Genomic DNA, 27513 nt, shown 5'->3' on the forward strand with positions numbered 1-27513 from the left:
GCCTTGGTTTACACTCCCAGGACCCCACACTCCGGCCCCTTGGCCCCTCCAGCCTGAGGACCCTGCCAGTCCCTATTCCCCTGGGAAACCAGCACATAAAGCCGTTTGGAGCCCTGCAGCTTCCTAAACCCGAGTGGACCTCTCTCTCCTTAGCCCTTGCCTCACTCCACAGTCTGGTTCCCACTAGTCATTCTCGCTTCAAAGACCCAGAACATTAGAATTAGACTGTGTTAGAAATCACAGGGCACAACTGAGGCCCAGAGAAGGAAAGCAATTTGTGGAGTTAGTTGGAAGAACCAGGACTAAACTGGAGTCACCTGATCCCTAGTCCAGTGCTCCTTCCAAAACGCCAACATCTGGGGATGCATCCACTGTGGAGCACTCCCCTACCTGAGTGCCACCTCCTCCAGGAGGCTTTCCTTGACCACCCCAGCCTGCAGGGAACAGTCCAACCACTTCATTCTGCTCAAGCCTAGCCCACCCTTCACTAGCTGATGTGTTGCCTCCCTGTTTTATAAGAGGTTCTACCTGGGTTCTATATGAAAGACATGTTCTGATCCCTGGTGAGCCCAATACTGTGACCAGCAGTGAGGAAGGCAGGATGAGACGTAGTCCTTACCTGTACTAGACCCCTCTCACATGCCACTTATGGTCCTCTCAGCTCATCTGATTGCAGGGACTTTGTCCCCCCATGGCAGGCACTGCAGCGGCAGCCCCCCTGCACAGGCTCCCCAACACTTCCCTCAGGCTCAGCCTCACAGTGTCCCTCCCTCAAGTCCGCAGCTCCAGTCCACATCCCCTGCCCCCACTCCTTACCCCAGCCCACTCCTGCCTGTGCTCCCAGGGCTACTTAGCACCCACCCATGCATGCACAGCAAGGAAGTCCCACGCATGGATGAGTCTTTGGGCTCAGTGGAGAGATAGTTGGTGGCTGGTGGACATATTCTTACTGCTTCCTCTACCACCCCAGACTTTTCTGAGAAGCAGAGACTACTTAGAGCAATAGGTCACTTTTGCTTGGTTAGCAAGCAAAGGCCAGCCCCTGGACATATTCCTGCATTGCTTCTCTCTCCTTACCTGCTTCACTCCGCCTTTCCCTCTTTCCTCCCCCAAGGACTGCAATACAAATAAGTAGCACATCAGCTTCTGCCAGGCTCTGCTTTCTGGGGGGTGCAGGCTAAGCTACCACCCTGGAGGAAAGAGCCGTCTGCTACATGCTGGGTGTCCCCTGCAGTTCCTCATGGCTCTAACAGTCTATGGCTAGGCCCATGGAGTGGAGGGGTGGGTGAGCGCTGCCAGATGGAGGGACAGACTCACCTTTGCAGGCTTGGCAGCAGGAGTCTGGCAGTGGGAGGGGTGCAGGGCAGCCTGGTTCAGGGCAGGTCATGAGGCCGCAGTAGATCTGGCCCTCCTGACAGATAAAGCAAGCCAGCTGGGAAATGAGCTCTGACGAGGGCTAGCCTTGGGGACTAGGGACACCCGCTTCCCTGGGAGCAAATGGCCTTGAGGTCTCTCCTATGGTGGGGAGGGGAAGCAGCAGCATCTCCTGGGCAAGGCCCAGCCAGCTCAGAGGAGGGGTCCCCCATGCCCTCCCAGCCCCACTTCCAGGCCCTGCAGGTAACATCCAGCCTTCAGCTTCCGACTCACTCACAGCCAGTTTGTCCCTAGGTGCTACCTGGTGAGGCGGGAATCTCCCTATCCTACAGATGAGGAGCTGGAGCGGGGCCTGAGCCATCTCAAGTTAGAAAGACAGTTGGGGCCCAGTCTTCAAGCTTTTCTCACTGAAATCAACGTCCTGGGAGGGGGACGGGTAGGTGATACCTGGGCTCGTCTTGCTCTTTACTGAAAGCCCTTGGTCTCCAACTTTGGGATCCAGCCTTGAAAGGCAAGACTGCAGGGGAAGGGGCCTGCTGGGGGTCTGGGGCCAGGTGACCTTTGGTGGTCACTTCTTTCCTCCGGGCCTGAGATCCCTCCTCTGTGAAGTGGGGTCACACCCATCTGGGGTGTGAAGATCCAGTGAGGGAATGGTTGTGAAAAGCACAAGGCACAACGTGCCTGGGGGGAAGCGCTGTTGCCTTGAGATCTTTCCCTGTTCCCTTTCCAGAGGGTCTGAGGAGTGAGTGTTCTGGTCCCTCGGGCGAGGCCAGAAGTCACGCCAGTCTCCTATAGTCAGGGATGAGAAGAAAGAAGGGAAGGCCCAACTATCCAGGGAGAATGAACAGAGGAATCCTGGGAATGCTGTCACCACCTACCACCCAGCATTTCTGTCTCCTGCCACAGCCCCTCCTCATCCAGGCCTCATCCTTTCAGGGGAGGCACAGGGAAAGGAACATTGGCTTTGGAGCCAGGTGGCCTTGGGTCTGAATTCTGGTTCTGTCACTTACTAGCTGTGTGATCTCAGGCAAGTCACTTAACTGTTCTGAGCCCCAGTTTCCTCATCTGAAAAACAGAAATAGTGATATCCTTCCCCTAGGGTCATTCGGATACTGTTTATAAACCAGGCATTTCTATGAACCTGGTGACACAATAGACCACTGCAAAAGGCTCACACCCTGCAAAAGGTAATCGCTTACTAGGTTGATTTATAAGTAATCACTCCTCATTATTTGCAGGCTGTTTGCTCTGCAGCACAGAAACTTGAAGATTCAGAGACTCAGACTGATGGGACCCTGTCACTGAAAAGACGGGGAGGCAGGCCCAAAAGAAGTGACTTGTTCAAGGTTACACAGGGAACTGGGACAGTGCTGGAACTCAAACACAGGTTTCTGATACCTCGTCTGGAGAGAGCATTAATGATCATTTGGTCAGACTCCCTTACGCACTCAGAGGCCCGAGTGTGGTGATCAGGTAGTAAGGAGATCGGGAGGGCAGGGGCTTCTCCTGCCAATTCATGGATGAGTTGCCAAGCCAAGGGTTAAAAATGACATGCTGAAAGTCACCTGCAAACCTATAGGAAGGCCATGCCTAGACCGCAGTTCCCTTACAAGGAGGAGGCTGAAGACTTTCTAGAGGAGGCCCTGCGTAGCTTCAGTCTCTGTCCCATGACAACACTGCGAGTCAGCCCTGCCTGCCCCGAGGTCCAGCTCTAACAATAGGCAGGAGGAGTTTAAGTAGCTTCAGATTAATTTCCATTTACTACAGATGATCTGGCCCTGTCTCTGTCCCTCAGGACTGATAACTGATCATTTGCGTATTCATTCTCTCATTCAACAATCATTACAGATGTCTCCTGTGCTTTAGGTCCTGGACTGACAGCAGAGGATAAAGAAATGAAACACACATGTTTCCTCCCCTCAAGGAATGCAGCATCTACTGGGGGAAACAGAAGGCTCAGGAAGGTGTGGAAGCTCACCGAATGGTCACCTGACCCAGCTAGGGACAGGACATTCCAAACCCCAGATGTTCCCTTTCCCCTGAGCCCATTCATTTTGCTTTGGCCAGGAGGGACAATCCCCCAGTCTGCAGTCCAGGCTACTGTGTTCTTTGCAGGCCCAGAGCGCTGGCCTGTGCTGAAGGGAAGGCAGGAGTTCTTACGGTGCAGCTGCAGAGGACACACTGGTTGGGCAGGCGGGAGGGGAACAGCTCATGGGCACTGAAGATCTCTCCGTGTTGGTACATGGTCCCATTGTGCTGGCAGGACTTTGGTGGGGCCCGGAGCCCAGAAGGAGTGTGAGGTTCTGTAGTTGGGGAGGGGCAGGAGGAAGATTAAAATGAGGTTTCATGTGAATCTAAAAACCTTTGCTGAAATTAACGAGGCCACTTTTCTGAAGACTTTGCATTTGACCCCAACTTGAAATTTAAACCAAGCTCTGGCCTGGGCCTTGCCAGCCATTCCCCATATCAGCTAAGAGGTCCCTCTGATACCTACATCTGACTGTGTCCCTCCCTCCCATGACCCCTACCACAGCCCTCTGGCCCCCTCAGTGTCTGAGCCAGCCCCAGTGAGAGCAAGAAGGTAAAGCCGGCAGCCTCAGCTTCCACTCAGTGGTGCCAAGTTAGTGGGGCTCCATAAGCTCCATGAGGGCTCATGGAGCACTTCTCAGTGCCAGGCACTGTTCTAGGTGCTGGGGATATAGCAGTGAGCAAAAGAGTCCCTGCCCTCACAGGGTTACATTCTAGTGGCACCAGCTGGGATGATTGTCCCTGTGCTTGTGTAAATTCCTGTCATTCACTGGCCCCCAGAGTCCCCCTCCCCATCACCTGCCCATCAGTCCATCCTTATCCTGCCAGGTGGAGGGGTAAGCCTCTGGTCCCGAGAGAACCCACTCATTCATTCAAGACCCCTTTACTAAGCACTCCTCTATTCCAGGCACCATGCTAGGTATTGGGAATGGAGCAATGAGTAAGATTCAGCCCTTGCCATCAAGAAACTGAAACTCAAAAATTAGGGGTATGGTGGCTCACACCTGTAATCCTAGCACTTTGGGAGGCCGAGGTGAGAGGATCACTTGACTCTAGGAGTTCGAGACTGGCCTGGGCAACATGGTGAGACCCTATCTCTACAAAAAAAAAAAAAGATTTTTAATTCTTTTTTCTTTTTTTCTTTCTTTCTTTGAGACAAGGTCTCTCTCTGTCACCAGGCTGGAGTGCAGTGGCATGATCTTGGCTCACTGCAATCTCTGCCTCCCAGGTTGAAGCGATTCTCCTGCCTCAGCCTCCCAAGTAGCTGGGACTACAGTCGCCCGCCACCACACCCAGCTAATTTTTTTGTATTTTTAGTAGAGATGGGGTTTCACCATGTTGGCCAGGATGGTCTCAATCTCTTGACCTTGTGATCCACCCACCTCAGTCTCCCAAAGTGCTGGGATTACAGGCGCGAGCCATCGCACCCGGCCAAAATTTTTTTTTAATTTTAAAAAAAGAAGTTTGAAATCTAATTAGGCAGAAAGACAAGCCACAAGCAATGATGCTGTAGCAGGTAAGGGCTAGGGTGGGTAGAAGCACAGAAGTTGTGACAGCAGAGAAGAGGAGCCTCTAACTCAGCCAGGGAGGAGTGGCCAGGGAAGACTTCCTGAAGGGCCAGTGGCAAGCAGAGTCTTGAACTGTGGAGCCAAGCAGGCAGAGGAGCAGGGGATGGAAAGAGAGAGGGAGTGAAGAGCATTTCAGCAACAAGAGGCCTGGGCCAAGCACAAGGGGAAACCCAAAGTCAGCAAGGAGAGCTGAGGCCCCCTGGAGTCAGCATCAGACATGAGGACACTCCTTCACTGTGCAGGATGAAGCTGAGAGCCACTGTTCCCCTCGGGAACCCGCAGCCAGGAATCTCTATGACCCGTATCAGGGCCACGAGTCAGATCCCTACTGGGCTCCCCGCTGGAAAATGAGCCCCACTCCATACCAGCTCACCAGGAAAGCCCTGATTCCAGAGCCCGGACCCGAGACCAGAATCTGAAGCCTCTTCTTCACCACTTTCTTGATGCTTCTAAACATCAGTTTTCCTCTCAACCTCCCCTCCCACCTCCAAGTTGGCCTCCGCTCTGACTGCCCCTCACTGGACACTTGCTTTTGCCAGTTTCTTCCCAGACCACCTCTCCTTTCTCTGACCTCTTCTTCCTGGAATCTCATTCTCAGGGGCTTAGAATCTTAAAATCATGGAATCATAGACATTGAGCATCAGGACACACAGAGTCCCTGAATCTCAGCAGTGCGAGGAATCTCAGAGAACGGGGCCTGACTCCTTTAGTCCTTCTCAGCCCCCCAGTGGTAATTCTAGGGTCTCCCCATAGGACCTTCAATCCCAAGATCACTCACCTTCACTTCCCAGACTGCGCCCATACCCTCCAGCTCTGGCAGGCCCGAGAGAGACAAGAGCCCAAGTGTGCCAGTCAGCAGGCCAAGCAAGGCCCTGTTTCCTGCAGCTACTTTCTGCATGTCCTCCCTCCCCTGCCATGCACACCTACTTAAGGACACGAAGTCTCTGCTACCCCAGCACTGCCTGCGGATCTGGGATATTTCCTCCCTTGAGCACCTTTGTGTGTCTACACCTCTGATGGGTAGAGACTGCCCCTCTCCTTGCAGAGTTCTCCCTCAGCTAGAGGGCTACACTGGGAGGAGGAGAAAGGTCAGTGGACAATGGGGAGGAGCATGGCTACTTACCCACACACCTGGGACAGCACTGCTGTGGCTCTGTCACAGGCTGGGGGCAGTGGACAGGCGGACAGTGGAGGCGGTAACAACTCACATGGGCGCTCTGAAGGGGACACAAGGGTCAGCCCTGGTTCAAAGAACCATCATCTTCCACCTGTACCTGTCCTTTCCCAAAACTCCCACCCCAACTGCAGAAGTCTGTACTTGTAGTAAGCCTGTGATTGGACTGAAAACAATGAACTCAAGTGTGCCCAGTCCTTCCCCGTTCCTGCCCACCAAGGGGATCTCACTTGGCCCACACATCCATGTGCCTCCTCTACCCTGGAGGAGGTCAGACCTGTTCATGGACTTGCTCAAACACTGTGTCCCCTTCACAGAGAAAGACAAGGAAAAGCCTAGAGTTGTTTGACATTGATCTTGATGCTTTGACTGCACTATTTTAACTCTGGGGCTTGGTCCTTTTAACCCTGGGCCTGAGCCTTGTGGTCAAGAAAGGAACGAAACATGAGGACACGTGACCGGGACGGGGTGTGAGACGAAAAACCTGATGTAGAGAAGATGGATGGCTTTATAATCCAGCCCCTAAATCTCTGGGAGGTTTGGGTAATCCTGCACAAAGCCTTTGGAGTTGGCACCACCGAAGGAGAGGCCTGAAGTTCCTTCTCTTTTTCAAGTATAGCAAGTGAGAGAACTGGGCAGGGGAATGTGCGCAGAGAGAGACAAGCAGAAACTGACGGATAGTGGCCACCACCCCTCGTGGGGGTCTCCCCAGCTCTCCAGGCGGTTTTTCTTTGGCCCCTCAGCCTTCCCGCACCTTGTTCTTCACTCTGTTACAAGGGTCACTCTGCTGTATTGTGATGAACCATTTACACCTGTGTCACCAATTCAACCACGAATTCCAAAGAATAGTAGGCATAGGGCCTTGCTCCAAGTTAGTGGCTGCTGGAGTCTGAATGAATACATGAGTGAGTGAATAAATGAGAGTAAGGAAAGGAGGGGTCGATGGTCCTCTCCTAGATGAATGGAGCCTGCTTTGTTCACGATTCTGAGGTTGGCAAAGTTTGTTTCTAGCCCTGCTTCTCCCCCTGGTTCCTTCCCCCTGCCCTCTCCCTGGACCTGAGTTCCCCGATAGCACTTCAGAGGCAGCCTCTTGCCCCATGGAAGGCCCTTGAATGGCCCTATGCCTTCTGGGATCACTGCTTCCCAAGATGGCCAGAGGTAATTGCAAGGACTAGTCAGTGCTAAAGGGCATCCCAGAGTCCACAGAATTGGGCTAAGCTCTAATAGGGGCCTTCTAGAGTCCCAACACACATGGGGGATTAATAAATGTCTAGAGGATAAACTAGACGCTAGACATCTGAGGCTCCCAGATGAGAAACTAGGATGGAGTGCAAGGGACTGTGTGGCCTGAAGAGTTAGAATCGGTCTCTTGATTCTGGCCTTGGAGGAGCCAAGGATGGTGATTATTATTAGCACCACGAAGCAGGAAATAGGATGGAGACAGGTTAGTGGTGAAAGGGCAGGTAAGGCACGTGGAAAAGCCCTTTGCAGTTACAGGGAACCTCTCAGGAAGTCATAGCCTCCATTTATTGAGTGGCTACTGAGGTAGGGCCTTTACGTTATATAAAAATCATCCCACTTTATATTCTCAACACCCCTAGAGGTAGGTACCATAGTATTAGTCACACTTTTTAAATGAGAAAAGAGCCTTGAAAGGTTAAGTTGCCTAAGATCACACAGCAGGTAAAAACTATCACCAGGGCCCGTGCACTTTCCACAATGCTGAGCTGCCCCTAGTGGGTAGGTGTGGACTCATTCATACTCAATATTTGCTGCAGGTCTACTGGGTGCCAGGCCCTCTTCTGAGCACTAGGAATGTAGCAGTGAGTGGGACCAACAAGGTTTCTGCCCTCCCGGAGCTCACATCCTAGCAGTGAAAGATAGACTATTAAAGAAGTAAGCAAGGGCCGGGCACAGTGGCTCACGCCTGTAATCCCAGCACTTTGGGAGGCTGAGGTGGGAGGATCACTTAAGGTCAGGAGTTCGAGACCAGCCTGGCCAACAGGGCAAAACCTCGTCTCTACTAAAAATACAAAAATTAGCCAGGCAGTAGTAGCCCACCTGTAATCCCAGCTACTTGGGAGGCTGAGGCAGAAGTATTGCTTAAACCCGGGAGTGGAGGTTACAGTGAGCTGAGATTATGCCATGGCACTCTAGCCTGGGTGACAGAGTGAGACTCCATCTCAAAAAAAAAAAAAAAAAAAGAAAGAAAAAAGTAAACAAGTAGGAACAAGAAGATTTCAGATGTTAAATTTATGATATATAATAAAATAGAGGACGTGGTATGGTGGCTCTCACCTGTAATCCCAGCACTTTGGGATGCCAAGGTGGGCAGATAGCTTGAGGTCAGGTGTTTGAGACCAGCTGGACAACATGGTAAAACCCCGTCTCTACTAAAAATATGAAAATTAGCCTGGCGTGGTGGTGCGTGCCTCTAATCCCAGCTACTCAGAAGGTTGAGGCATGAGAATCACTTGAACTTGGGAGGCAGAGTTTGTAGTGAGCCGAGATCGTGCCACTGTACTAGCCTGGGTGACAGAGTGAGACTGTCTCAAAATCAATCAATCAATCAATAATAAATAAATAAATAGAGGAATATTATTTAATTAATAGGGGTAGACTCTGTTAGAAACAGCTGTCAGGGAAGGCCTTATAAGGAGGTAACATTTGTGTTATGAACTGGGAGATCAGAAGGAACTGTTCGTGAGAAGATCTGAGGGAAGAACATTCCAAGTGGAGGAAATAAGTTGGAATGAAGCTCAAGTGTTGGAAAAACTGACAGAGGTCAGTGTGGCTGCAGCAGAGGGAGCAGGTATGAAATGAAATTGGAGAATAAGGCCAGGCGCGGTGGCTCATGCCTGTAATCCCAGCACTTTGGGAGGCCGAGGCGGGCAGATCATGAGGTCAAGAGATGGCAATCATCCTGGCCAAGGTGGTGAAACTCTGTCTGTACTAAAAATACAAAAATTTGCTAGGCGTGGCAGCGGGTATGCTTGTAGTCCCAGCTACTCAGGAGGCTGAGGCAGGAGAATCACTTGAACCTGGGAGGCGGAGGTTGCAGTGAGCCGAGATTGCTCCACTGCACTCCAGCCTGGTAGCCTGGTGACAGAGCATGACTCCATCTCAAAAAAAGAAAAGAAAAGAAAAGAAAAGAAATTGGAGAATAAGACAGAAACAGAGCCCTCAGCAGGGACTTTGAATTTTACTTTAGGTCCAACGAAAAGCTATTGGAGGTTTTTTGTTTTCTTTTCTCTCCTTTTTTCCCTAAATCAGAACATGACAATCAGCACACAATCTCTGCATGCCTGTCAATGAGTTCATCATCTGTTACTGGAGGGTTTTAAGAGCGGAATGACATGATCAGTTTCATGCTGAGAAAAGACCATTCTCACAGGGCACGGTGGCTCACTCCTGTAATCCCAGCACTTTGGGAGGCTGAGTGAGGTGGGTGGATTTCTTGAGCTGAGGAGTTTGAGACCAGCCTGGGCAACCTGGTAAAATCCTGTCTCTACAAAAAATACAAAAATTAGCTGGGCATGGTGGCATGCACCTGTGGTCTTAGCTACTCAGGTGGCTGAGGTGGGAGCATTGCCTCAGCCTGGGAAGTCAAGGCTGCAGTGAGCTGAGATCGCACCACTGCACTCCAGCCTGGGTACCAGAGTGAGACCCTGTCTAGAAAAAAAAAAAAAAAAAAAAAAAAAGACCATTCTCCCTGCCACATGGAGGATGGATTTAGAGGGGGAAACAGGAAGACCCATTAGGAGACTTGTGTGGCAGCCCAGGAAAGAGATGACAGATGATGGTGGCTTGGATTACGGGGAGCAGTGATGGTGGAGAGAAGTGGAGGGATTGAGGGTATATTTTGCAGATAACAGCACAAGTCCTCTGGGTTGAGGAAACTGTATGTGAACTCTGGGAAAGGAGAAATGAATTAACTCCAATGGCTCAAAAAACTTGGACTTTGTCAACTGGACCACATGATATGTCTGGAATTTTCTGTTATGATTTCCTTTCTGTTCTCTGGCTATATTTCATAAAGTCCTTCTTGAAAAGGCTGATTGGCCTCAGATGTGCCAAGGCAAATCGAGGGGAGGCAGTGATGATGGGGGTTGTGTCCCCATTTCTACTTGGGGCCAAGACGGTAGAAGCAGTGGTGAGTCGGGGGAAAGACCCCAGGAGGAGTGGGACCCCAGTGTCAAAGTCAGGAGGGGGCTAAGCCACCCCTCCGCCACCCCACAGGATCGCCTCCAGAGCTCTTTCTGCTCCCACCCCAGAGGGTTCTGTTTTAACAAGGGAGACTCTTAGAGGCCTTCCGCATTCCTCTCTTGGCTCTGTGCAGGGAAAGAGAGGGGCTGGGAGGCTGGCTCGGGCTAGGAGCTAGCTACCCCTCCCTCCAAGCACCAACACCCAGACAAAGAAAGCTGGGGACATCCACACTGGGTTCCAGGCAGCTGAGCTAAAACCAAGGGTTTTTCAAGCCTTCTAAGCCGCTTCCTCCTCTTCTACTCCTCCAATCTCATATCTTGCTTGAGAATTCTGGACCACATGGGGGTCTCATTCATTCTACACAGTTGATTTTGCAAGGCCCTGTGGAGGTGCTGGATTGTTATGGGGTACGGTGGGGTGGGAGGAGATGGAAAACAAAGACATGGTCTCTACCTCAGGTGGTTCAGCCTTTGGCAAGGAATCATGCCAGGTATGAGTGAGAGCCCAGCAAGTCCTAGTCTCAGAGGTTCAGTCTAGGAGGGGCAGTAACTATGCTGCCTGGTCAACAGTGATAGGAGAAAGGGGCAGAGAAACTTCTGTAGGATCCCAGAAGAAGCAAATTCTTCCAGGTGGAGGTCATTTTCCCATTTGGGCAAATCCCTGAGGAATAAGTAATTGGGCTAGTGGAGGTGGGGGACACATCCTAAGGCAGGGCCGAAGTGGCTGGAGGAAATAGTACATGAAAAGGAGGGAATGGAAGATAAGGTCAAAAAGGCTCTGTCTTGGGCTGCATGGGAGGCAGGGAGACTGGCACCACTATGAGGTGGAAAGAAAGCTGGAATGTGAGATGGGAGACCAGGGTCCTCATCCCAACCCAGCCACTAATGTTTGTGTGACTTATCTTTGGGAGGTACACAGTAGCCATCTAATCCTATATATTGAGTACTCAGTAGTGAAATGGCTTTTCCCAAGTCCCTCAGCTGCTGCTGACAGCACAGTTCTAGAAGGCCTGGTCCTCCCTCTGGGGTGACTTCTCTGGAGGGTTCTCAGATATCCCCGACACAGGTGGCAAGGTGACCAGAGGAACCTACCTCCGAGCAGGTACAGCGCAGGCAGTACATCAGGCCTTGTGGCTCCAAGTAGGGGTGCCAGCTCTCGCCAGGGGAGTATCTCTTTCCATGGAAAAGGCAGAACATGTCTGGGCCTGGCAAACCGACCAGTGCCATGTTAGTCCCAGGAGGCTCCAGCCCAAAGACCCTGTCTCATTTCTCCTTCTTTCTAGCTCTAGAAGAGATGTCATCTGGGCCACTCAGGCAAAAGAGAATCTGCTGGACAACTGGGCGTGCTCTCCTAGGCAGGGGGCCAGAAGGTCTGAGTTTGAATCTCAGCTTGACCACACACTTACTGTGAGACACTGGGCATGCCACTGTCTCTGAACCTTAATGCTTATCTCACAGGGCAGTTAGGGAATCAAGCACTGAAATGCTGTACAGATTTATATCATGGTAACATTAATTATTATGATTAGATGAATGAGGCCCAGAGAGGGTAAGTTACACCTGAGGGCCACACAGCAAGTCAGTCACCGGGCAGGGATGGCAGCATCAGTCTCCTGACTCAGTCCCACGTTCCTCTGCCCTCACAGTCACGCTTGTTTCCTTTTTATTTGTCCCATTTGGCTTATTTAGTACATCACCACACCCTTCCCTCCCTTCCCACCCCTCTTTCCTCTCTCATCCCGCTCCCCTATACACACACACACACACACACACACGCACGTGTACACATATTCTCTGGGTCCTGTAGCCTACCTTTTGAACAAAGCCCTCCTGGTGTGACGATCACCAGGCACCTGTGTAGAGGAGGGTTGGCAGGGATGGGGCCCAAGGCCATGGTGCTGGGAGCTTCCTTGCTTTCACACTTTTCTATGTCCTTATATTTTGGTGAGCCATGATGGAAAGGTTGTAGGAAACTGACTTTCAAGTATCTTTAAAAATGGTCGTTGCTACTACTGTGATTTGTGATTGGCACATCAATGGACTTTTTTGCAATCGTACATCAGTTGTCAATATCTGGATGAATGCTTCTAAGAATTACTAAAATCATTTGTTCCATGGCTTGGCTATCTCTCCTACAATCCTGCATTCCTGAAACCTCTGCCTCTCTCACCTCTCGTAACCTATTGATCTACTCCTGCTCCCACATCCTACCCACTTATCCCCAGCCCTGGGTTAGACTGCCCAGCCCAGCACTGCAGCCTTGTGCCCCGCCCCTCTGCCTCCCACCCTATCCTCGCCAACCCTCCTCTACACAGGTACCTGGTGATCTTCACGCCAGCAGGGAAAAACATTCCATTGCCTGAGCTCTTTTCAGGAGGAACTGGGAGGCCCAGCACAAGCTAAGTGCCAGTAAAGGTTTGTTGAATTAAACGAGATTGAAATATGGAGAAGGGAACCAACATTTATTGACTATCTTCTCTTTGCCGAACTCCTTACAGAAGTTAGTTATCTCATTAACATGGTTGTTTTGACCATTAAATTTGATAACGCTTGTAAAGTGCTTACCCAGTCCGGTTTCTGACCCTTAGTTGAATGCTATTATTATGATAATTGTGGTAACAATCACAAAGCCACTGCAAAATGGACATTGTCATCTTCCGGAATAGATGACAGTATCCGTCTTGCAGTGGCTTTGTGACTGTTACCACAATTATGAGAAGGCTCACAGAGGCTATGCCACTTGCCTAAAGTCCTCCGCTAGGATTTCAACCCAGGACTCCTAACTCCAAAGCAGAGCTCCTTTCTCTTCAACTCATCTCCTATGGCTTTTTACCCAATTCCAGGGCCTAAAGGCTCAACTGCCTTCTCTCTCTGCCCCACCGGCCACCACCCCCAACTCCCTAGCTTATTCTTTTAGTCCCCTGTTGGTCTAAAATGGAGAAGTTGCCTCTCATGCCTCCTCCTCATTTTCCAGAGTCAAGCATCTTGGAAACATGGGTTCTCACACTTCCTAAATCACATTCTCTTAGACTTTGAAACAGAATTGCAGAGCATTGAAAGCAGTAATGAGTTCGGTGGGGTGAGCAGAGAGCTCACATTCAGTGCAGGAATTCCCTCTCAGCACTGGGGGCTGGGCTGGCGTGCAGCCCCTGCCTGACACACGCCTTCAGGGAACAGGAGCTCATGGGCCATTCCTAACCATTAGAAGGTTTTCTTTGTAAGGAGCTGGAGTTGGCCTCTCTCTGGTTCCTCACATTGCTCCTACTCTGCCCTCTTGGGCCTCCTAGAACAAAGATTTGAGACTGCTGTCACGATGCCTTCAGTCTGTGCTTTGAGGGTCGCTGAGAGTAGGAACACATGACTTAGTTCCCTCGCCATTCCCTTCCCAGCTCCCCAAAGTGGAGCTCACATTCCCAGCAAGCCAGCAAGGCCCGGCTGGCCCGTATCAAATGAGCTGTGTTTATCTCTCAGCCTCCACTGGCAGAGAGGGTGGGACACAGGCCCAGCTGGGGTGCTGGTCAGAGCCAGCCCAACTCTCCAAGGAGTGAATAATGTCTTTCTTCCTCAGTCCCCTCCTCCCACCAGGGAGGGGGCGATTGCAACACTGCCACCACCTTAGGTCTCAGCCTGTTGCTGAAGAAACCCTGTCTTACCTTCCTTGGGGCGGCCCTGGAGCCCAGGCCTCTGTGCCAGTTGGCACCCCCTTCACCTCACCGCCTGCTCAGAGCATGAAGACAGAAAGAGTGTCTCAGCTAATGCCCAGGCAGAAGGCCCCTTCCCCCCACCGATAGACCTGGCAGAGGCTGAGAATGTGGGGGGCCTGGCAGGAGGCCTCCAGTGGCCACAATCCCCACCCCACCATACCCTAGAAGGTGACAGGCACAAGGAAGGGTGGCATGGCCTGGAGCTCTCTCAAGTGAGATGAGTGCCCACGGCCATGCCAAAACCAAGTAGGAGGAAGAACTGCCAGGCAGCGACAGGCCGCCTCAGTTTCTGCAGTGCTGGCACTAGCCCCAGCCCTTGAACATGGCCGGTGGAAACAGTTTTAGTTCTTTAAGCCACAACTTCACTGTGTGACATTCAGAGACTCATCCTCCTTTCTCTGAGCCTCAGTTTCCCATCTGCAAAATAAGAGAAGGGGGTAAGCTATGATCTTGAAAGATTTTCTGCATAGTTTATGAATCCATGATTTCAACATTTGAAGACTCCAAAATTCTAGGATTCTAAGATTCAGGATTTTGAGAATTCCATGTTTCTAAGAACCTATATTTCCTTAGAATACAAAGCTTCTAGAATTGTCCAATGTTGTGGTTCTAAGATTTGATCATTGCAAGATTCTATGATTCTTGGATGTGTTGATGGTCTCATACATCCTAGGCTCTCAGAACCTCCAAGGTCAGTTAGGATGAAGTTCAGGGAACCAGTAGGGCCAGTCCTGAGTGACACAGGAGTGTCACCTGAGTGTGAAGGAGGTAAAGTTTGTCTCACATCTCACTCCTTTCCCATACACTCCCTTTGGTCTTCTGTGGCGTTCCCACCCCTACCCTGGCCTTGGACCTGCCCTGATTCCTCTCCCTCCCCACCACCACGTCTCATCCCACCTGTCCCCATGCATCCCTCCCCATCTCAGAGACCAACCATGCCTTTTCTCAGGGACCTTTTGGAGTCAGATCGGCAGGGGTTCAAATTGTGGATTTGGCTTTTATTTGCAGCCTGAATTTAGACAAGTTACCTAACCATTGGGGGCCTCTGTTTCCACATCTATTAAATGGAACTAGTAACAATCTTTACCTCTCAGAATTACTGTAGAATTAAGTTAGATAATATATGTAATACACCTAGTGCTGACATGTATTATGTGCTCAACTAAATAGGTTTAAAAAAAAACCAGATCTGGGCACTGACCCCAGACTTTCTTAATCCCTTAATAGTTTGTTTCCTGTGGTGTTTCTTTGACTCCCAGAACTCTCTGTGGTCATCCCCAGGCACCTATTAGGGGACGAACATCATAGCACACACTAAGGCCAAATCTCCCTGGTCTCATTTACAATTGCACCAACCCTGATTCTGGTGGCCTCCTACATTCTTCTAGCCCCACCCACAAGCCAGATCAGTCTGCCTCAACTCGCCTCATGCCCACAGACCTTGGGCGGGGATACAGAGATGAAAGTGGCTCAGAAGTTGCAGGAGAGAATGGGAAGGCAGACGTGAGAGGCAAGAGACCAGTCTGGAAAGAGAAGCAGAGGCTTATGGAGGGCTTTGAGAGCCCAGGAGGCAAAGGAAAGCCATGGAAAAGCTTTAAACTGGGGAGTCCCATGATCAGATTTGCATTTTAGAATCACCACTGTGCTCACAGGAATGGAGAACTAATTGGAGGGCAAGACTGGAGGCAGAGAGACCACGGAGGGGCTGTTGCAGTCATCCTGCTTTGAGATCATGCTGGACCTGTACCAAGATGGAAGCTGTGCTGATGGGCAAAAGTACAGATTTGAGAAACACCTAGGAGGTACAATGGGCAGGCTTTGGGACAGACTGGATAGGATATGGGTGGAGAGGGCAAAGGAGCCGTCAAGGACAGGATTGAGGTTTCGGGACTGAACACATATGTGAGTGTGGGGCACTTGGCATAACAGGCAGTAAACATTATTATCATTAGTAATACAGTAGTCCCCCCTCATCCTTGGTGATACATTCCAAGACCCCCAGTGGATGCCTGAAACCACAGTTTGTACTGAACCCTAGATAGACCATGCATAGATTTCTTTTGCCTTCTTTACAATTTCACAGATAGAAGATTCACCCTTACTGTAGATCTTAGCAAACTCACTATATCATTTTTTTCCTTTCCTTATTAATTGAGAACTTCTACCTTTTTACTTAAAGAAAGCACTTTATGGCTTCTCTTTGGCATATCCAAATTGCTGGCATTGCTACTCATGCTTTGGCACCATTATGAAGTAAAATAAGGATTCCTTGAACACAAGCCCTGCAATGCTTCAACAGTTGATCTGATCACTGAGACAGCTACTAAGTGATTAACAGGTGGGGAGCATCTACAGTGTGGACACGCTGGAAAAGGGATGATTTACGTTCTGGATGGGACACAGAGCAATGGCAACAGAATTCACTATGCCACTCAGAATGATGTGCAACTTAAAACGTATGAATTCTTTATTTCTGGAATTTCCAATGTAATATTTTGGACCAAGGTTAATCATAGGTAACTGAGACCTCAGAAATTGAAACCATGAATACAGGGGGACTGCTACAGTAATATTACTTCCCATTATCATTTATTTATTGAACTTTTTGTATGTCAAATATTATACACATCCATGGGCCTGGTACATGACTTAAATAAAACAAAGTCACCTCCTGAAGGAGCTCACAGCCTAGTGAAGAAGACATATAGATACAATACATTCAGTCTGACAAACGCTATGATGGTGTGAGCATAGGGTCTTCAGGCGAGGCTTTTCTAGGAACATGCCTGAGTTGGATCTTGGAGAAATTAACAAGGTGCAGGAGGGGAAGGACTTCTTAGGCAGTAGGTACTAGATGCAAAGGCACAGAGGTGGGAGTGGATGTGGTTCATGAAGGACATGGAGGCTTCTCTTTGGCATATACAAAGTGCTAGACACTAGCTCCCTTTCCCACAGTAAGTGTCCACTTGGATAGGCCACAGCTAAAGCTCTTTACCTGTCTCAACAGACTTAAAGTGACTGGACTTAGTTGATCTAATCTGAATTCTGGACAGCAATGTTTACCAGACAGATTCTAAATGTCACTGTGTCATCCCAAGCCTATCATGAGCTGGCTCCTGCCTGCTTTTCCAGCAAAACTTTCTGTGGTGGCCCTGTTTTCAGCCTCATCTCCTCTTGCTAAATTCCTCACTCTTCCACCAGCCCCCAGGCCTCCTCCTACTGTGCCTTCAAACATGCTGTTTCCTCTACCTGGAATGGGATTCTCCATCTCCTATGTTTGACCAACTCCTTCCCATTCTTCAAAAGCCAGCTTAGATGCTACCCTTTTTGTGAAGCGGCCCCAAACTTCCAGCCACTGGCCTTTCCTGCAGAACTGAGTTCAGCCCTCATTACAATGCTCATCACAAATGGATTAGAGGTACTTCTTAAGTAAGCTTTGCTTCCTAACTAAACTGTGACCTTCTTGAGAGCCAGGACCAGATCTCATTAAGTTTTGTGCTCAATGCAGAGCCTACATAGATAGAGTTGGTGCCTGATGAACAAAATCAATGATGAAAGAACAGAGTTAACAAAGAGGGAGAGATTCTGGAAGAGGAGCCAATTGATGGTCCTTAATCCTGGAAGCCTCTTTCATTCTTTTCTTTTTTTCTTTTTTTTTTTTTTTTTCTCTGTCACCAGGCTGGAGTACAGTGGCACAATCTCGCCTCACTGCAATCTCCGCCTCCCAGGTTCAAGCTATTCTACTGCCTCAGCCTCCCAAGTAGCTGAGACTACAGGTGCGAGCCACCACGCCCAGCTAATTTTTGTATTTTTAGTAGAGACAAGAGTTTCACCATGTTGGCCAGGATGATCTCAATCTCTTGACCTCATGATCCACCCCCCACAGCCTCTCAAAGTGCTGGGATTACATGCTTGAGCCACCGCGCCTGGCCCTGGAAGCCTCTTTCTTTAACAAAAGGAATAGTTCATTATATGGGAAGAGGGCCAATTCCCTTTCAGCACTTTTACCTTGCCACCCAACAGAAATTAGCTTCTGACAACCCCCACTTTCCAGCCCCCTGCCATCTGAATGCTCAAACCACTGGCCAAACCAAATGACAACATGTACCAAAAGGTCAGGAGCCCAGAGCAGCTAAGGGGATGAGTGATTCCATGATCTTCACACATAAGTCAAAATTTCCAAACTGTCTCCATCCAAGTTCCAAGTTCATCCCACAGTCTGGCTTGAAACTCTCATGCTGTGATAAAAGGTCTTTTATGGGGTCAGTTAGGAGGGGTTAGTGCGGTTGAGAATTCTTCCCCAATAGGAAGCAGAAAAGACAACTAGAAAGAAGCTTCTGGGCTGGAGAGGAGGCTGGACAAGACCATGGAAAGGGCATCAGGAGGGGCCGGGGTGAGAGAAGAGAGGTCTGGAATTGTGGCTGGCCTGTCCCCAGCCTGCAAGAACTCAGGAAACCTGAGTGAGCCAGCCTGCCCAGGAATGTAGAACGTTTACATCTCTTCCCTCACACCCACACAGCCATACTTTCTCTATTTATTTATAATCCCCTCTTCACACAAACAAACTTGCTCCCCTCTGAGACATAAGCCCTGCTCTGGGCTCTGGCACCCGATGGGAGAGGCCTCTTAAGGAAACCAGAAGAAAAGCCTCAGCTCCTCAGGGGCTGAGCTGTGCAACCCGGGGAAAGGAACTGCATTTCTCTGAATCTGACTTTTTCCTCTGGCACATGACAGACATACAGGAGCATAGAAGGGCCTCTAGGGAGAGAACTGTCAAACCAGGAAAGGCAGCTCTGTTACCTCTTAAAGGACAGGAAGCAGGGTGGGGACTGTTCACATTCTCTTTTGCCTTGGACATATATGCTTAGATTCATAGAATCGTAGAAAGCTAGGGACTCAGAGACGTCTAGTCCTCTGTTTCCTTTCTGGGAAATTGAGTCCCAGAGAGAGATCGGGCCTTACCTAAGCTTGATTCACTCCAGCACAAACTTCAATGCCAGTCGTCAGATGTGGAGAGAATGCTTACAGAGACACCCATCCCCTACTAGGCAGGACTAGAAGAAATGGCTTTAACTTGTAAACAGAAGGCTTCTGACCAGATACAAAAAAGAACTCCTGAGTACAAGAATGAAGATGGGGTCCTGGACAGAGGTAGGGGGACGCCTGAAATGATCTCTGTACTATACTTTCCAGGGGCACCACTGTCACGCCAGTCCTTTTCTTTGAGAATATGAAGGATTCAAGGTCCCTCTCCCAGAGCCGGGCGCCATGGTTGGCGGCCGGGGGAACTTGAGAGGCCAGTCCTGGAACAGGTGCAACAGCTGGAGCAACTGCGCAGCTGTTGCTGGGCTCAGGCTCAGCAGCCTGCACGCCCGTGAGTGAGGCAGAGACCTCTGCTGGTGGGAGAGGAGAGGTGCAGAACGGCCCAGTCAGATCCAGGGAGGTCAGCCTGGAGCCGGACTTCAGGCCTTCACTTAGGTGCTCCCCACTGCCTCATGCAGACCTGAACAGGTAGATGGGGATGCAGCTAAGCTGAACAGAAAAGCAGAGTCCCCTCTGGTCGGTCTCCCACTACCTCCACTGCCACAGGCCATCCAGGCACTTTTTTCTGGTGTTTGAGGGTCTGCCTGTCCACTCCTCCCTGACAGGGCAGGAGTACTACCCTCCCACATCCCTATTCCAAAGGCCAGAGTGGACTCGGAATCAAGGCAACCATATCTTAGGGTTTTGGAAACTTAGAATCACTAGGTGTTAAAACTAGAATTGTCCTCAATAATCATTCACTAGAGTCCAACCATCTTACTTTACAGGGGGGAAAAGTGAGAGGCAGAGAAAGGCAACCTGTCCAGGGTCACAGTTGGAATTGATGGCACAGCCAGGGCTGGATCCCTGACTTTCTGATTCCAGGTTTGCCCTCTGCATCACATCCTACCATGGGAGCTCCCTTCCTGTCCCATGCCTGCGTCTAGTCTAGGGCCTGGAATCCATCACCTGGGAATGAAAGCTTTGATTCCCATAATACACAAAACCCTTGAAGAAAAAAGATTTTTTTTTTTTTCTGAGCAGGGTCTCACTGTGACACCCAGGTTGGAGTGTAGTGGTACAATCACCGCTCACTGCAGCCCCGATCTTCTGGGCTCAAGCAATGCTTCCACCTCAGTCTCCCAAATAGCTGGGACCACAGATATGTGCCACCATGCCAGGATAATTTCTTTATTTTTTCTAGAGAGAGGGTCTTGATATGTTTCTCAGGCTGGTCTCAAACTCCTGGGCTCAAGTAATCCATCCACCTCGGCCTTAAGTGCTGAGATTATAGGTGTGAGCCACTGCGCCCAGCCCCATGTTTTTACTTGGTAACTGACTCTCTCCTTAAAGCAGGATTGGATGGAGGGAGGGAAGAGAAAGCAGAACATACTAGACACCTACAAGGGACAACTAGGGAAGTGAAACAAAGAGAGGAGCTGAGAGGAGTAGGGCAGAAAGCACTGCAGAGGGAGGTAAGAAGATAGTAGACCTCTGGTGGACACTCATCCACAAAGGGCTGATTGTCTAGAGTGACCAGCATCACCCATGTCTGTGGCTCAGCCTAGGGCTGGGACCAGTACTGGTCAGTAACCACGTCAGGGACCCAGCCTGGGTAAGGGGTCTTGTATAGGGGTGGAATTGGTGTTCAACCTGTGGCCAAGGTTGGAGGATTAGGGCTTGGCTTGTGGCTGGAATTGAAACAGTCTGTATTGGGATTAGGGCTCAATCTATGGCTGGAAATAGAACCAAAGAGAGAATAAGTTTTGTTTGAATAGCCTGAGGAGCAAATTGTTACCTGTGTTCACAGGCCCTTGGCATTCTTCAGGGCTCCGGCACCTCAGGAGCCTGATACCATACAGACTTGAAAATTTTCATCTGTTAGCACTGTTTCTGAAAGCACCTAAGACATCACCAGATTTCTGACCCACAACACGCTTGAGATCTCACTGAAACTAAGATGAGGACCTTTGTAAGAGACCTTCAAATAGCCTCGTGGCAAATGACTATAGGATCCTTTCTAGATTCATAGGTTGTCAGCACTAAACAAAATGAGGCTCAGATAAAGAAGTGGTATGTCCCAACTCACACAGCCAATAAGTGACAAATCAGGGTCCAGGATCCAGGTCTGTTCTGGTTTTTTTTTTTTTTTTTTTTTTTTTTTTTTTTTTTTTTTTTTTTTTTTAAGAGATGAGGTCTCACTGTGTTCCCCAGGCTGGCCTTGAACTCCTGAGCTCAAGGATTCCTCTCCCTCTCAGTCTGCCAAGTAGCTGGTGACTGGAACTACAGGTGTGTACCACTGTGCCTGGCTTTTGTTCTTTTCTTTAATAAATTTGCTGTATGACCTTGGGCAAGTCATTCTTCCTTTCTGGGCTTTAATTTAACTCTAAGTATAGGTACATCGATGGGTAGAAGCAGATGGTTTTTGATAGTTTCACCAGTTCTAACATCCAGTAATCTTAACATTCCCCAATGAGTGCCAGTCCACCTCACCCTAATGAGTTGGCTCCAAGTCTTTTTCTCACATGTCTGGAGCTCTGTATTTACAAAGCTGTAGGGAGATGGAATACTGGCAGGACCTGCTGAGAGGTACAGAGCTGCAGGCCAGGGAGGCACAGAGGAGGGAGATCAGACTGGATCAAGTCACCACGGAGAGTTTGCTTGAAGAGGTATGACCTAGGCAAGGCCATGAAAAGCTGACAAGATATAGGAAGCAAAGAAGCAGGGTGTGGGTAGAGTAAGAGTCTGGTTCTAGGACATCTTTCTAAGATGCATCAAGGGCAATGATATCTGGAGAAAAAATCGCACGGACTAAGAACAAGGTGTGAAGTGGATGGGAGGCAGGCATGGAGGGTATCCTGTGCAGTCTCTTTTAAGAAATAGAAGGCAGGTGTTAGGAGGAAACACTCAGGGTTCGAGGAAGAGATATTTATTGAGTACACAGCATTGTGCTGGGCACTTTATTACCTCCTTTAATCCTTCCGAGAACCTTTCAAGTTCTGGATTAGTATCTCTCTTAGACAGATGAGGAAATTGAGGCTCAGAGAAGTTATGACTTACCAAAAGTCACACAGCTATAAGGGGCACAGCCAGGACTTGAATCCAACACTGAGCTAATTCCATTACTTGTTCTATGTAATGGAAAGACTTCTATGAGTCTTATGCTGCTGGCAGGCCAGAGACACTCAGCCTGCTCTCATGAGTAGAAACAAGACTGTAACAAAGTCCAGCACTACCAGCTCCAGAATGTCAAGTGCAAAAGAAAGGCATAGATGGAGGAGCTGAGCTGGGGAGAGGAAAGAACACCAGACTAGGAGTTGGGAACGCGGGTTCTTAATCGCAGGCTGTGCCATGTATGACCTGAAGAAACCCACTGCCCCTCGTTGGCCTCAGATTCCCTATGGGTATTTCAGGGTTTGAATGAAGCTCCTTTCTTCTGATTAAGAGAATTTGGTTTGGTTTCCCATCCTCACAATATTCTAAGAGATTGGCCAGGCATGGGGAGGGGGCCCACCAGCCTATTGTGGGGGCAGTGAGGAAACTGAGGCTCAGATTGACGATGTAACCTGTTTGATGTTACACTGTATCTACGTGGAAAAGCATAATTGGGAACTGATTTTTTTTGGAAGCTATCAAGCGCCAGTCTTGTGCTAGCCGCTTTACCTGTTCTCTCTAATTTAATCCTATCAACTCTCCTAGGATTTTTACTTCCGCTTTATAGATTAGGAAACCCAGGATCAGAGAGGTGCTCTCCATGACGGCCTCTCAGCAGCTGGCATTCAGCGGGGCTGGGATGGTGAAGACGCTGGTCTATCTCACTGTGCCCTGCCTCCTCCCAGTCTCACACTGCAAATTCAGGGTTCCTTCTAGACACTGTGAGGCGGGGAATAAAGCATGGGATCTGGAACTAGAGTTCTGGCTTTGGATGGCTTACTGGCTCTGTAAGTTTTAGCAAGTTCCTCCTCCTTACTCAGCCTAAGTTTTCTCACCTGTAAAGTGCGAATGATAATACCCACCTCACTGGAGAGTTGCGAGGATCAAAAGAGAGAAAGGAATGGGAAGGTTATCCTAATTACCTCTCATTTCTGTCGAATGACTCTTTCCAAAGGCAAAAGGCCTTTTCTTCTCCATCACACTCCTTACCCTTAGCCAGACATGCCCGACTCCCTCCTAGGAACAGTAAGTCCTCCCCCAACCCAAAGCACAGTGCCCTGCCCTCTCCCCCGCTGCCCTCGGTGCCCCTCCTCAGGTCCCTGGCAGCAGCCCTCTCTCAGTTCTGAGTCGTGCCGAGTTCCTCCGGTCCCCCGGCCCATACTGGTCCTCACGGAGTCTCCACCCCTCCGGCACAGGTGCTGCCTGGACGGTTGTCAGAAGAGCTTGGGGTCCGGGTCCTGGCGCTGTCCCGCACATTCCAGGGGCCGCATCCCTCCTCTGCCCACTCAGTCTCCCAGTCTACTTACGGGCTCGAGCGTGGGAGTCCAGAGGAAACCAGAGCAGCGCGAGTCCCAGCAAGGAGGAGAGGACCCTCACCTCGGGAACCATCCTTCCTTTCCCCAGGGTCAGGCCGCTGGTCCGGGAGCGGAGTCGGGAGGAAGGGAGACGAAAAGGACACTGAGGCACAGGGGCCACAGATCAACCCACAGATCTCGGGAGGGCTGCTGCTAGAGCGGGGTCGGAGAAGGGTCAGGAAGCAGCGGTGGGCAGGAAAGGAGGGCAGAAAGAGAGGACTAAGGTGGGAAGAAGAGAAAGGTGGAAAGAGAACGCGGGGAAAGGCGGGAGAGATGGAGAGACGGAGGAAGGTCCAGCAGGAGGGAGAAGCGATCAAAGAAAGGGGGAAGGTGAGAGGGAGAGGAGGAGAAAGCAGGGAGAGGACCGGCGTCTGCCGAGCGCGCAGCGCCGGGCGAGGCGCGCGGGACCAGCGGGTGTTCCGGGCGCGCGGGCTAGAGGCGGCCGGCGCCCCCTGCTCGGTGGGCTCGGGGTCGGGCCGCCTGGTCCTGGGGCCTGGCGGGGCGGCGGTCCCGGCGGCGGCGGCGGCGGCGAGGCGGCCGCGGAGGGAGGCTGAGCGCGGGCCGGCTGTGTTCGCCAAGGGCTCCAGGCGCCGCGCTCGGGCGCATTTGTACTTTGCCGCGGGAAGCAGGCAGCCCGGCCTGGCGCTGGCCTAGCGCTGGCGCCTCCTCTGGGACACCGCGGGCTCGGTGGATTGGCCACCCGAGAAACAGGCCCACTTTTTCCCCTCCTCTCTCGTGCGGGTCTCCCGGACAGACGCTCCAGGCGCGGCGCCGAGTGGAGGCGAGGGGGCTGCGGAGGGGGAAGGGGCCACCCGGGCCACAGGGTTTAACCCCTGACTCTCCGCGACGCCCAGAATGCAGGAGGGCAGAGTCGAGGGAGACCTCAGGTGGAACTTTCAGGTGGGGAATGCTGAGCTGTCGGGGCTGCGGGTACCGGGAAGGCTCAGAGTAAGGCGCCCGGCGGTGCGTGCCCGGAACTCGGCAGATGGATGGAATGAGAACACTGGCGTTCTTAATTCAGTTTGTGGTCTTCAGCACGCCACCTAAGAGTCTGTTTCCCCAGCTTTAAAATGGGCATTTTAAGATTTAAAAATATCTACTATCTTCCCACGATTGTTGCTAAGATGAAATAAGGTAATGAACATCGAAGCACCCACCCCACAAAGGGTCCTAATTCCAGGTGCCTACAATACCAGTTGCCCCGTTCCCACTCCGTCTGCCCATGCGCCATTCTCAGGTTGAAAGCCGGCCCATAGGGATCCTGTGCCTTCCCCTGGAGGTCTTCCTCTGCTCCCCACTCCCACTCCCGAATCAAGGCAAGATCTCTTCTTTGCCTTTGCAGGTAAGGGCTGTACCTCTCTGGGAGTGATGGTCACCTTCAGTCATCTTTAGGGAGAGCTGGTTGTCAAAGAGTTTTCTTTCCCACCAGAAGGGGAGTTCTCTGAGGACAGGGCCCTGACACCCCCCAGCCCACAACTGGTGCTCCATCTCTTGTGTTGAATGAATACATGCTCTAATAGGACCCTAAGAAGAGAATAACCAACTCTGGCCAGACCAGAAACACGCAGACTCTGAAATCAAAAGGGCAGAGTCGTTGTCCTGGCTCCATCCCTAACTTGTTGGGCCACTTTGAGTAAATACATCTATCCTTGCTTTGGACCCCATCTTTCTGCCCAGCTTCTCTTGAAGAGCTACTGGAGACTCCAAAGAGTGCCAGAGGAGTATGAGATGGGAAGGGATGCTGAGCCATATCCCACTCTGGTAGGGAATCATATTTCCGGCTTTAAACACTTGGCTGGCTGGCAGTAAAGTTATCTTTCTGGGCCAAGGCTGGGCTCCCCATTGCACTGTGCTTTCAGGGTATTACCCCCAACATCTCCACCCCACAAAAGAGAGCAGTAGGAGGAACCAGTGATCCCCAAACTGGCCCTTCCTAGGGCTCTCAGGATCAGGGACAAACGTGATCTGTCCAGCGCCCTTCAGGCTTAACTTCTATCTAATCTGGCCAGTCTCTTCCTTTCCCTTGAGTATTCTTTATTTTAATAGATAATGCAAACTTATGCATGTCACCATGCTTCCCTTTTTGCCTTTGCTTCCAGGGAGCTCAGAGTTAAATCCCGTGCTGCTTAATTGCATAAACAATCTCATCCCAAGGGTCTGGGACAGTGATCTTTTCTTTTCTCCATCTTTGTTTAAAATGTGCTGTGCACATATATTGGTGTCTTAGATGTAATAAGTGGATTAAGATGAGGTTCCCCTACATCCTGCCCATCATACTTCAAAATAGGCCTCCACCATCTCAGCCCTCCTGTCCATCCTCATTATCCTCAGAGTTGAGGCCATCTTCATTCTTTTTTTTTTTTTTTTTTTTTTTTGAGATGGAGTTTTGCTCTTGTCGCCCAGGCTGGAGTGTAATGGCATGATCTTGGCTCACTGCAACTTCTGCCTCCAGGTTCAAGTGATTCTTCTGCCTCAGCCTCACGAATAGCTGGGATTACAGGCATGCACCACCATGCCCGGCTAATTTTTGTATTTTTAGTAGAGATGGGGTTTCACCACATTGGCCAGGCTGGTCTTGAACTCCTGACCTCAGGTGATCCACTTGCCTCAGCCTCCCAAAGTGCTGGGGTTACAGGCGTGAGCCACCGTGCCTGGCCATCTTCATTCCTTACTTGAACTTTCCCAACAGCCTCTTAACAGGTCTCCTCCCGCTAATCTGGATCCCTCCTATCTATTTTCCTCACACCTGCCGTGAGAACTATGCTGATCATTTCTACTGACAAATCTGATCACATAACTTTCCCACAAAAAACCTATTATTCACTTCCTATCATTTATAGATTAAAATCTAAAATTGTCAGCACTGAATTGAACACCATGCATATTTTAGTTCCGATCTACCATTGCCACCTACCCTACACTTTGGCCAACTGCTTACCTCCCCAAACTGACCATGCGTCGTCGCACCTCCATATCTCCTCACATGTTTTCCTTCTGCCTGGACTCTTTGTCTTCCTCCATCTAGTGAATCCCATTTAACTTTCCAAAGGTCACCTCCACTCTGAGGTCTTCCCTGAGTCCCCCAGGCAAAGTCAATGTTTGGTCTTTGTGTTTCCCATTGCACTTTGAATTGTAGCTTTTGGAGTGTAAGTATTTATTTGCATTTTTACCCTGCACTGTGAGTGCAGATGCCTTTTAAAATTTATACCTGTAATTTGAGCATTTAGCAAAGTCCTTGACACACAAAGATACTGAATAAATAATTGCTACATGAGTGAGTGAAGACCTCAGTGATTGGAAAAGCCTTCAGCCCACTACTGGCCTCAGCTTTAGTCAATGATTGACATAAGGAACAAACACTTGAAAGTTTCTGTGTCAGGCCGGTCGCAGTGGCTCACACCTGTAATCCCAGCACTTTGGGAGGCTGAGGTGGGAGGATTGCTTGCGCCTAGGAGTTTAAGACAAGCCTGGGCAACAAAGTGAGACCCCCCCAACTTCGTCTGCACAAAAAGTAAAAAAAATTAGGCCAACATCGTGAGATCTCATTTCTACAAAAAATTTAAAAATTAGCCAAGCGTAATGGCACGCACCTGTAGTCATAGCTACTCTGAAGGCTGAGGCAGGAGGATTGCTTGAGCCCAGGAGGTTGAGGCAGCAGTGAGCCGTGTTCGCACCACTGCGCTCCAGAGCAAGACTCTGTCTCAAAAAGATAAAAAAGAAAGAAAGTCTCTGTGTCTTCTGTAGAATTACTATTGAAGAGAGTTGTCCATATATTATTTAATATCCTTTTAAAAAGGAGACCGAATAAATTCTTCCAAAATCTAGACAGAAAAAAAAAATGCATCTCCCCACAGCAATTTGTTGCACCAAGAGTTTATCTGGCATCTGCTTGCTTCCTTCATAGCGAGCTTGCTCATTGCCTGCCAAGGC

General features: G+C 50.1%; 1 protein-coding gene and 1 non-coding gene across 7 annotated transcripts in view; both read right to left on the minus strand.

The window, feature by feature from the left end:
- The window catches only part of CHRDL2 (chordin like 2), a 34652-nt gene extending 10391 nt beyond the window's left edge, over nucleotides 1–24261 (minus strand). For 2 of the 6 annotated variants that reach the window (XM_077963793.1, XM_077963792.1), the window contains exons 1-4: nucleotides 11442–12023; nucleotides 6094–6187; nucleotides 3535–3677; nucleotides 1318–1411 (exon numbers count right to left, since the gene is read on the minus strand). In XM_077963793.1, coding sequence (XP_077819919.1) covers nucleotides 1318–1411; nucleotides 3535–3677; nucleotides 6094–6187; nucleotides 11442–11576 — 466 coding nt within the window. In that variant the 5' untranslated portion in view covers nucleotides 11577–12023. Of the gene's footprint in view, nucleotides 1–1317; nucleotides 1412–3534; nucleotides 3678–4406; nucleotides 4500–6093; nucleotides 6188–11441; nucleotides 12024–23535 lie in introns of those variants that run through there. The other 4 variants (XM_077963790.1, XM_015115202.3, XM_015115201.3 and 1 more) reach the window with 4 other exon arrangements.
- Nucleotides 9411–9473, minus strand: LOC114672522 (small nucleolar RNA SNORD43). Its single transcript, XR_003722928.2, has one exon. It is a non-coding gene; the product is annotated as a small nucleolar RNA SNORD43 (small nucleolar RNA).
- Nucleotides 24262–27513: the final 3252 nt, after the last annotated feature.

This window comes from Macaca mulatta, chromosome 14 (genome assembly GCF_049350105.2).
Source record: "Macaca mulatta isolate MMU2019108-1 chromosome 14, T2T-MMU8v2.0, whole genome shotgun sequence".
NCBI classification, from domain to species: Eukaryota; Metazoa; Chordata; class Mammalia; order Primates; family Cercopithecidae; genus Macaca; species Macaca mulatta.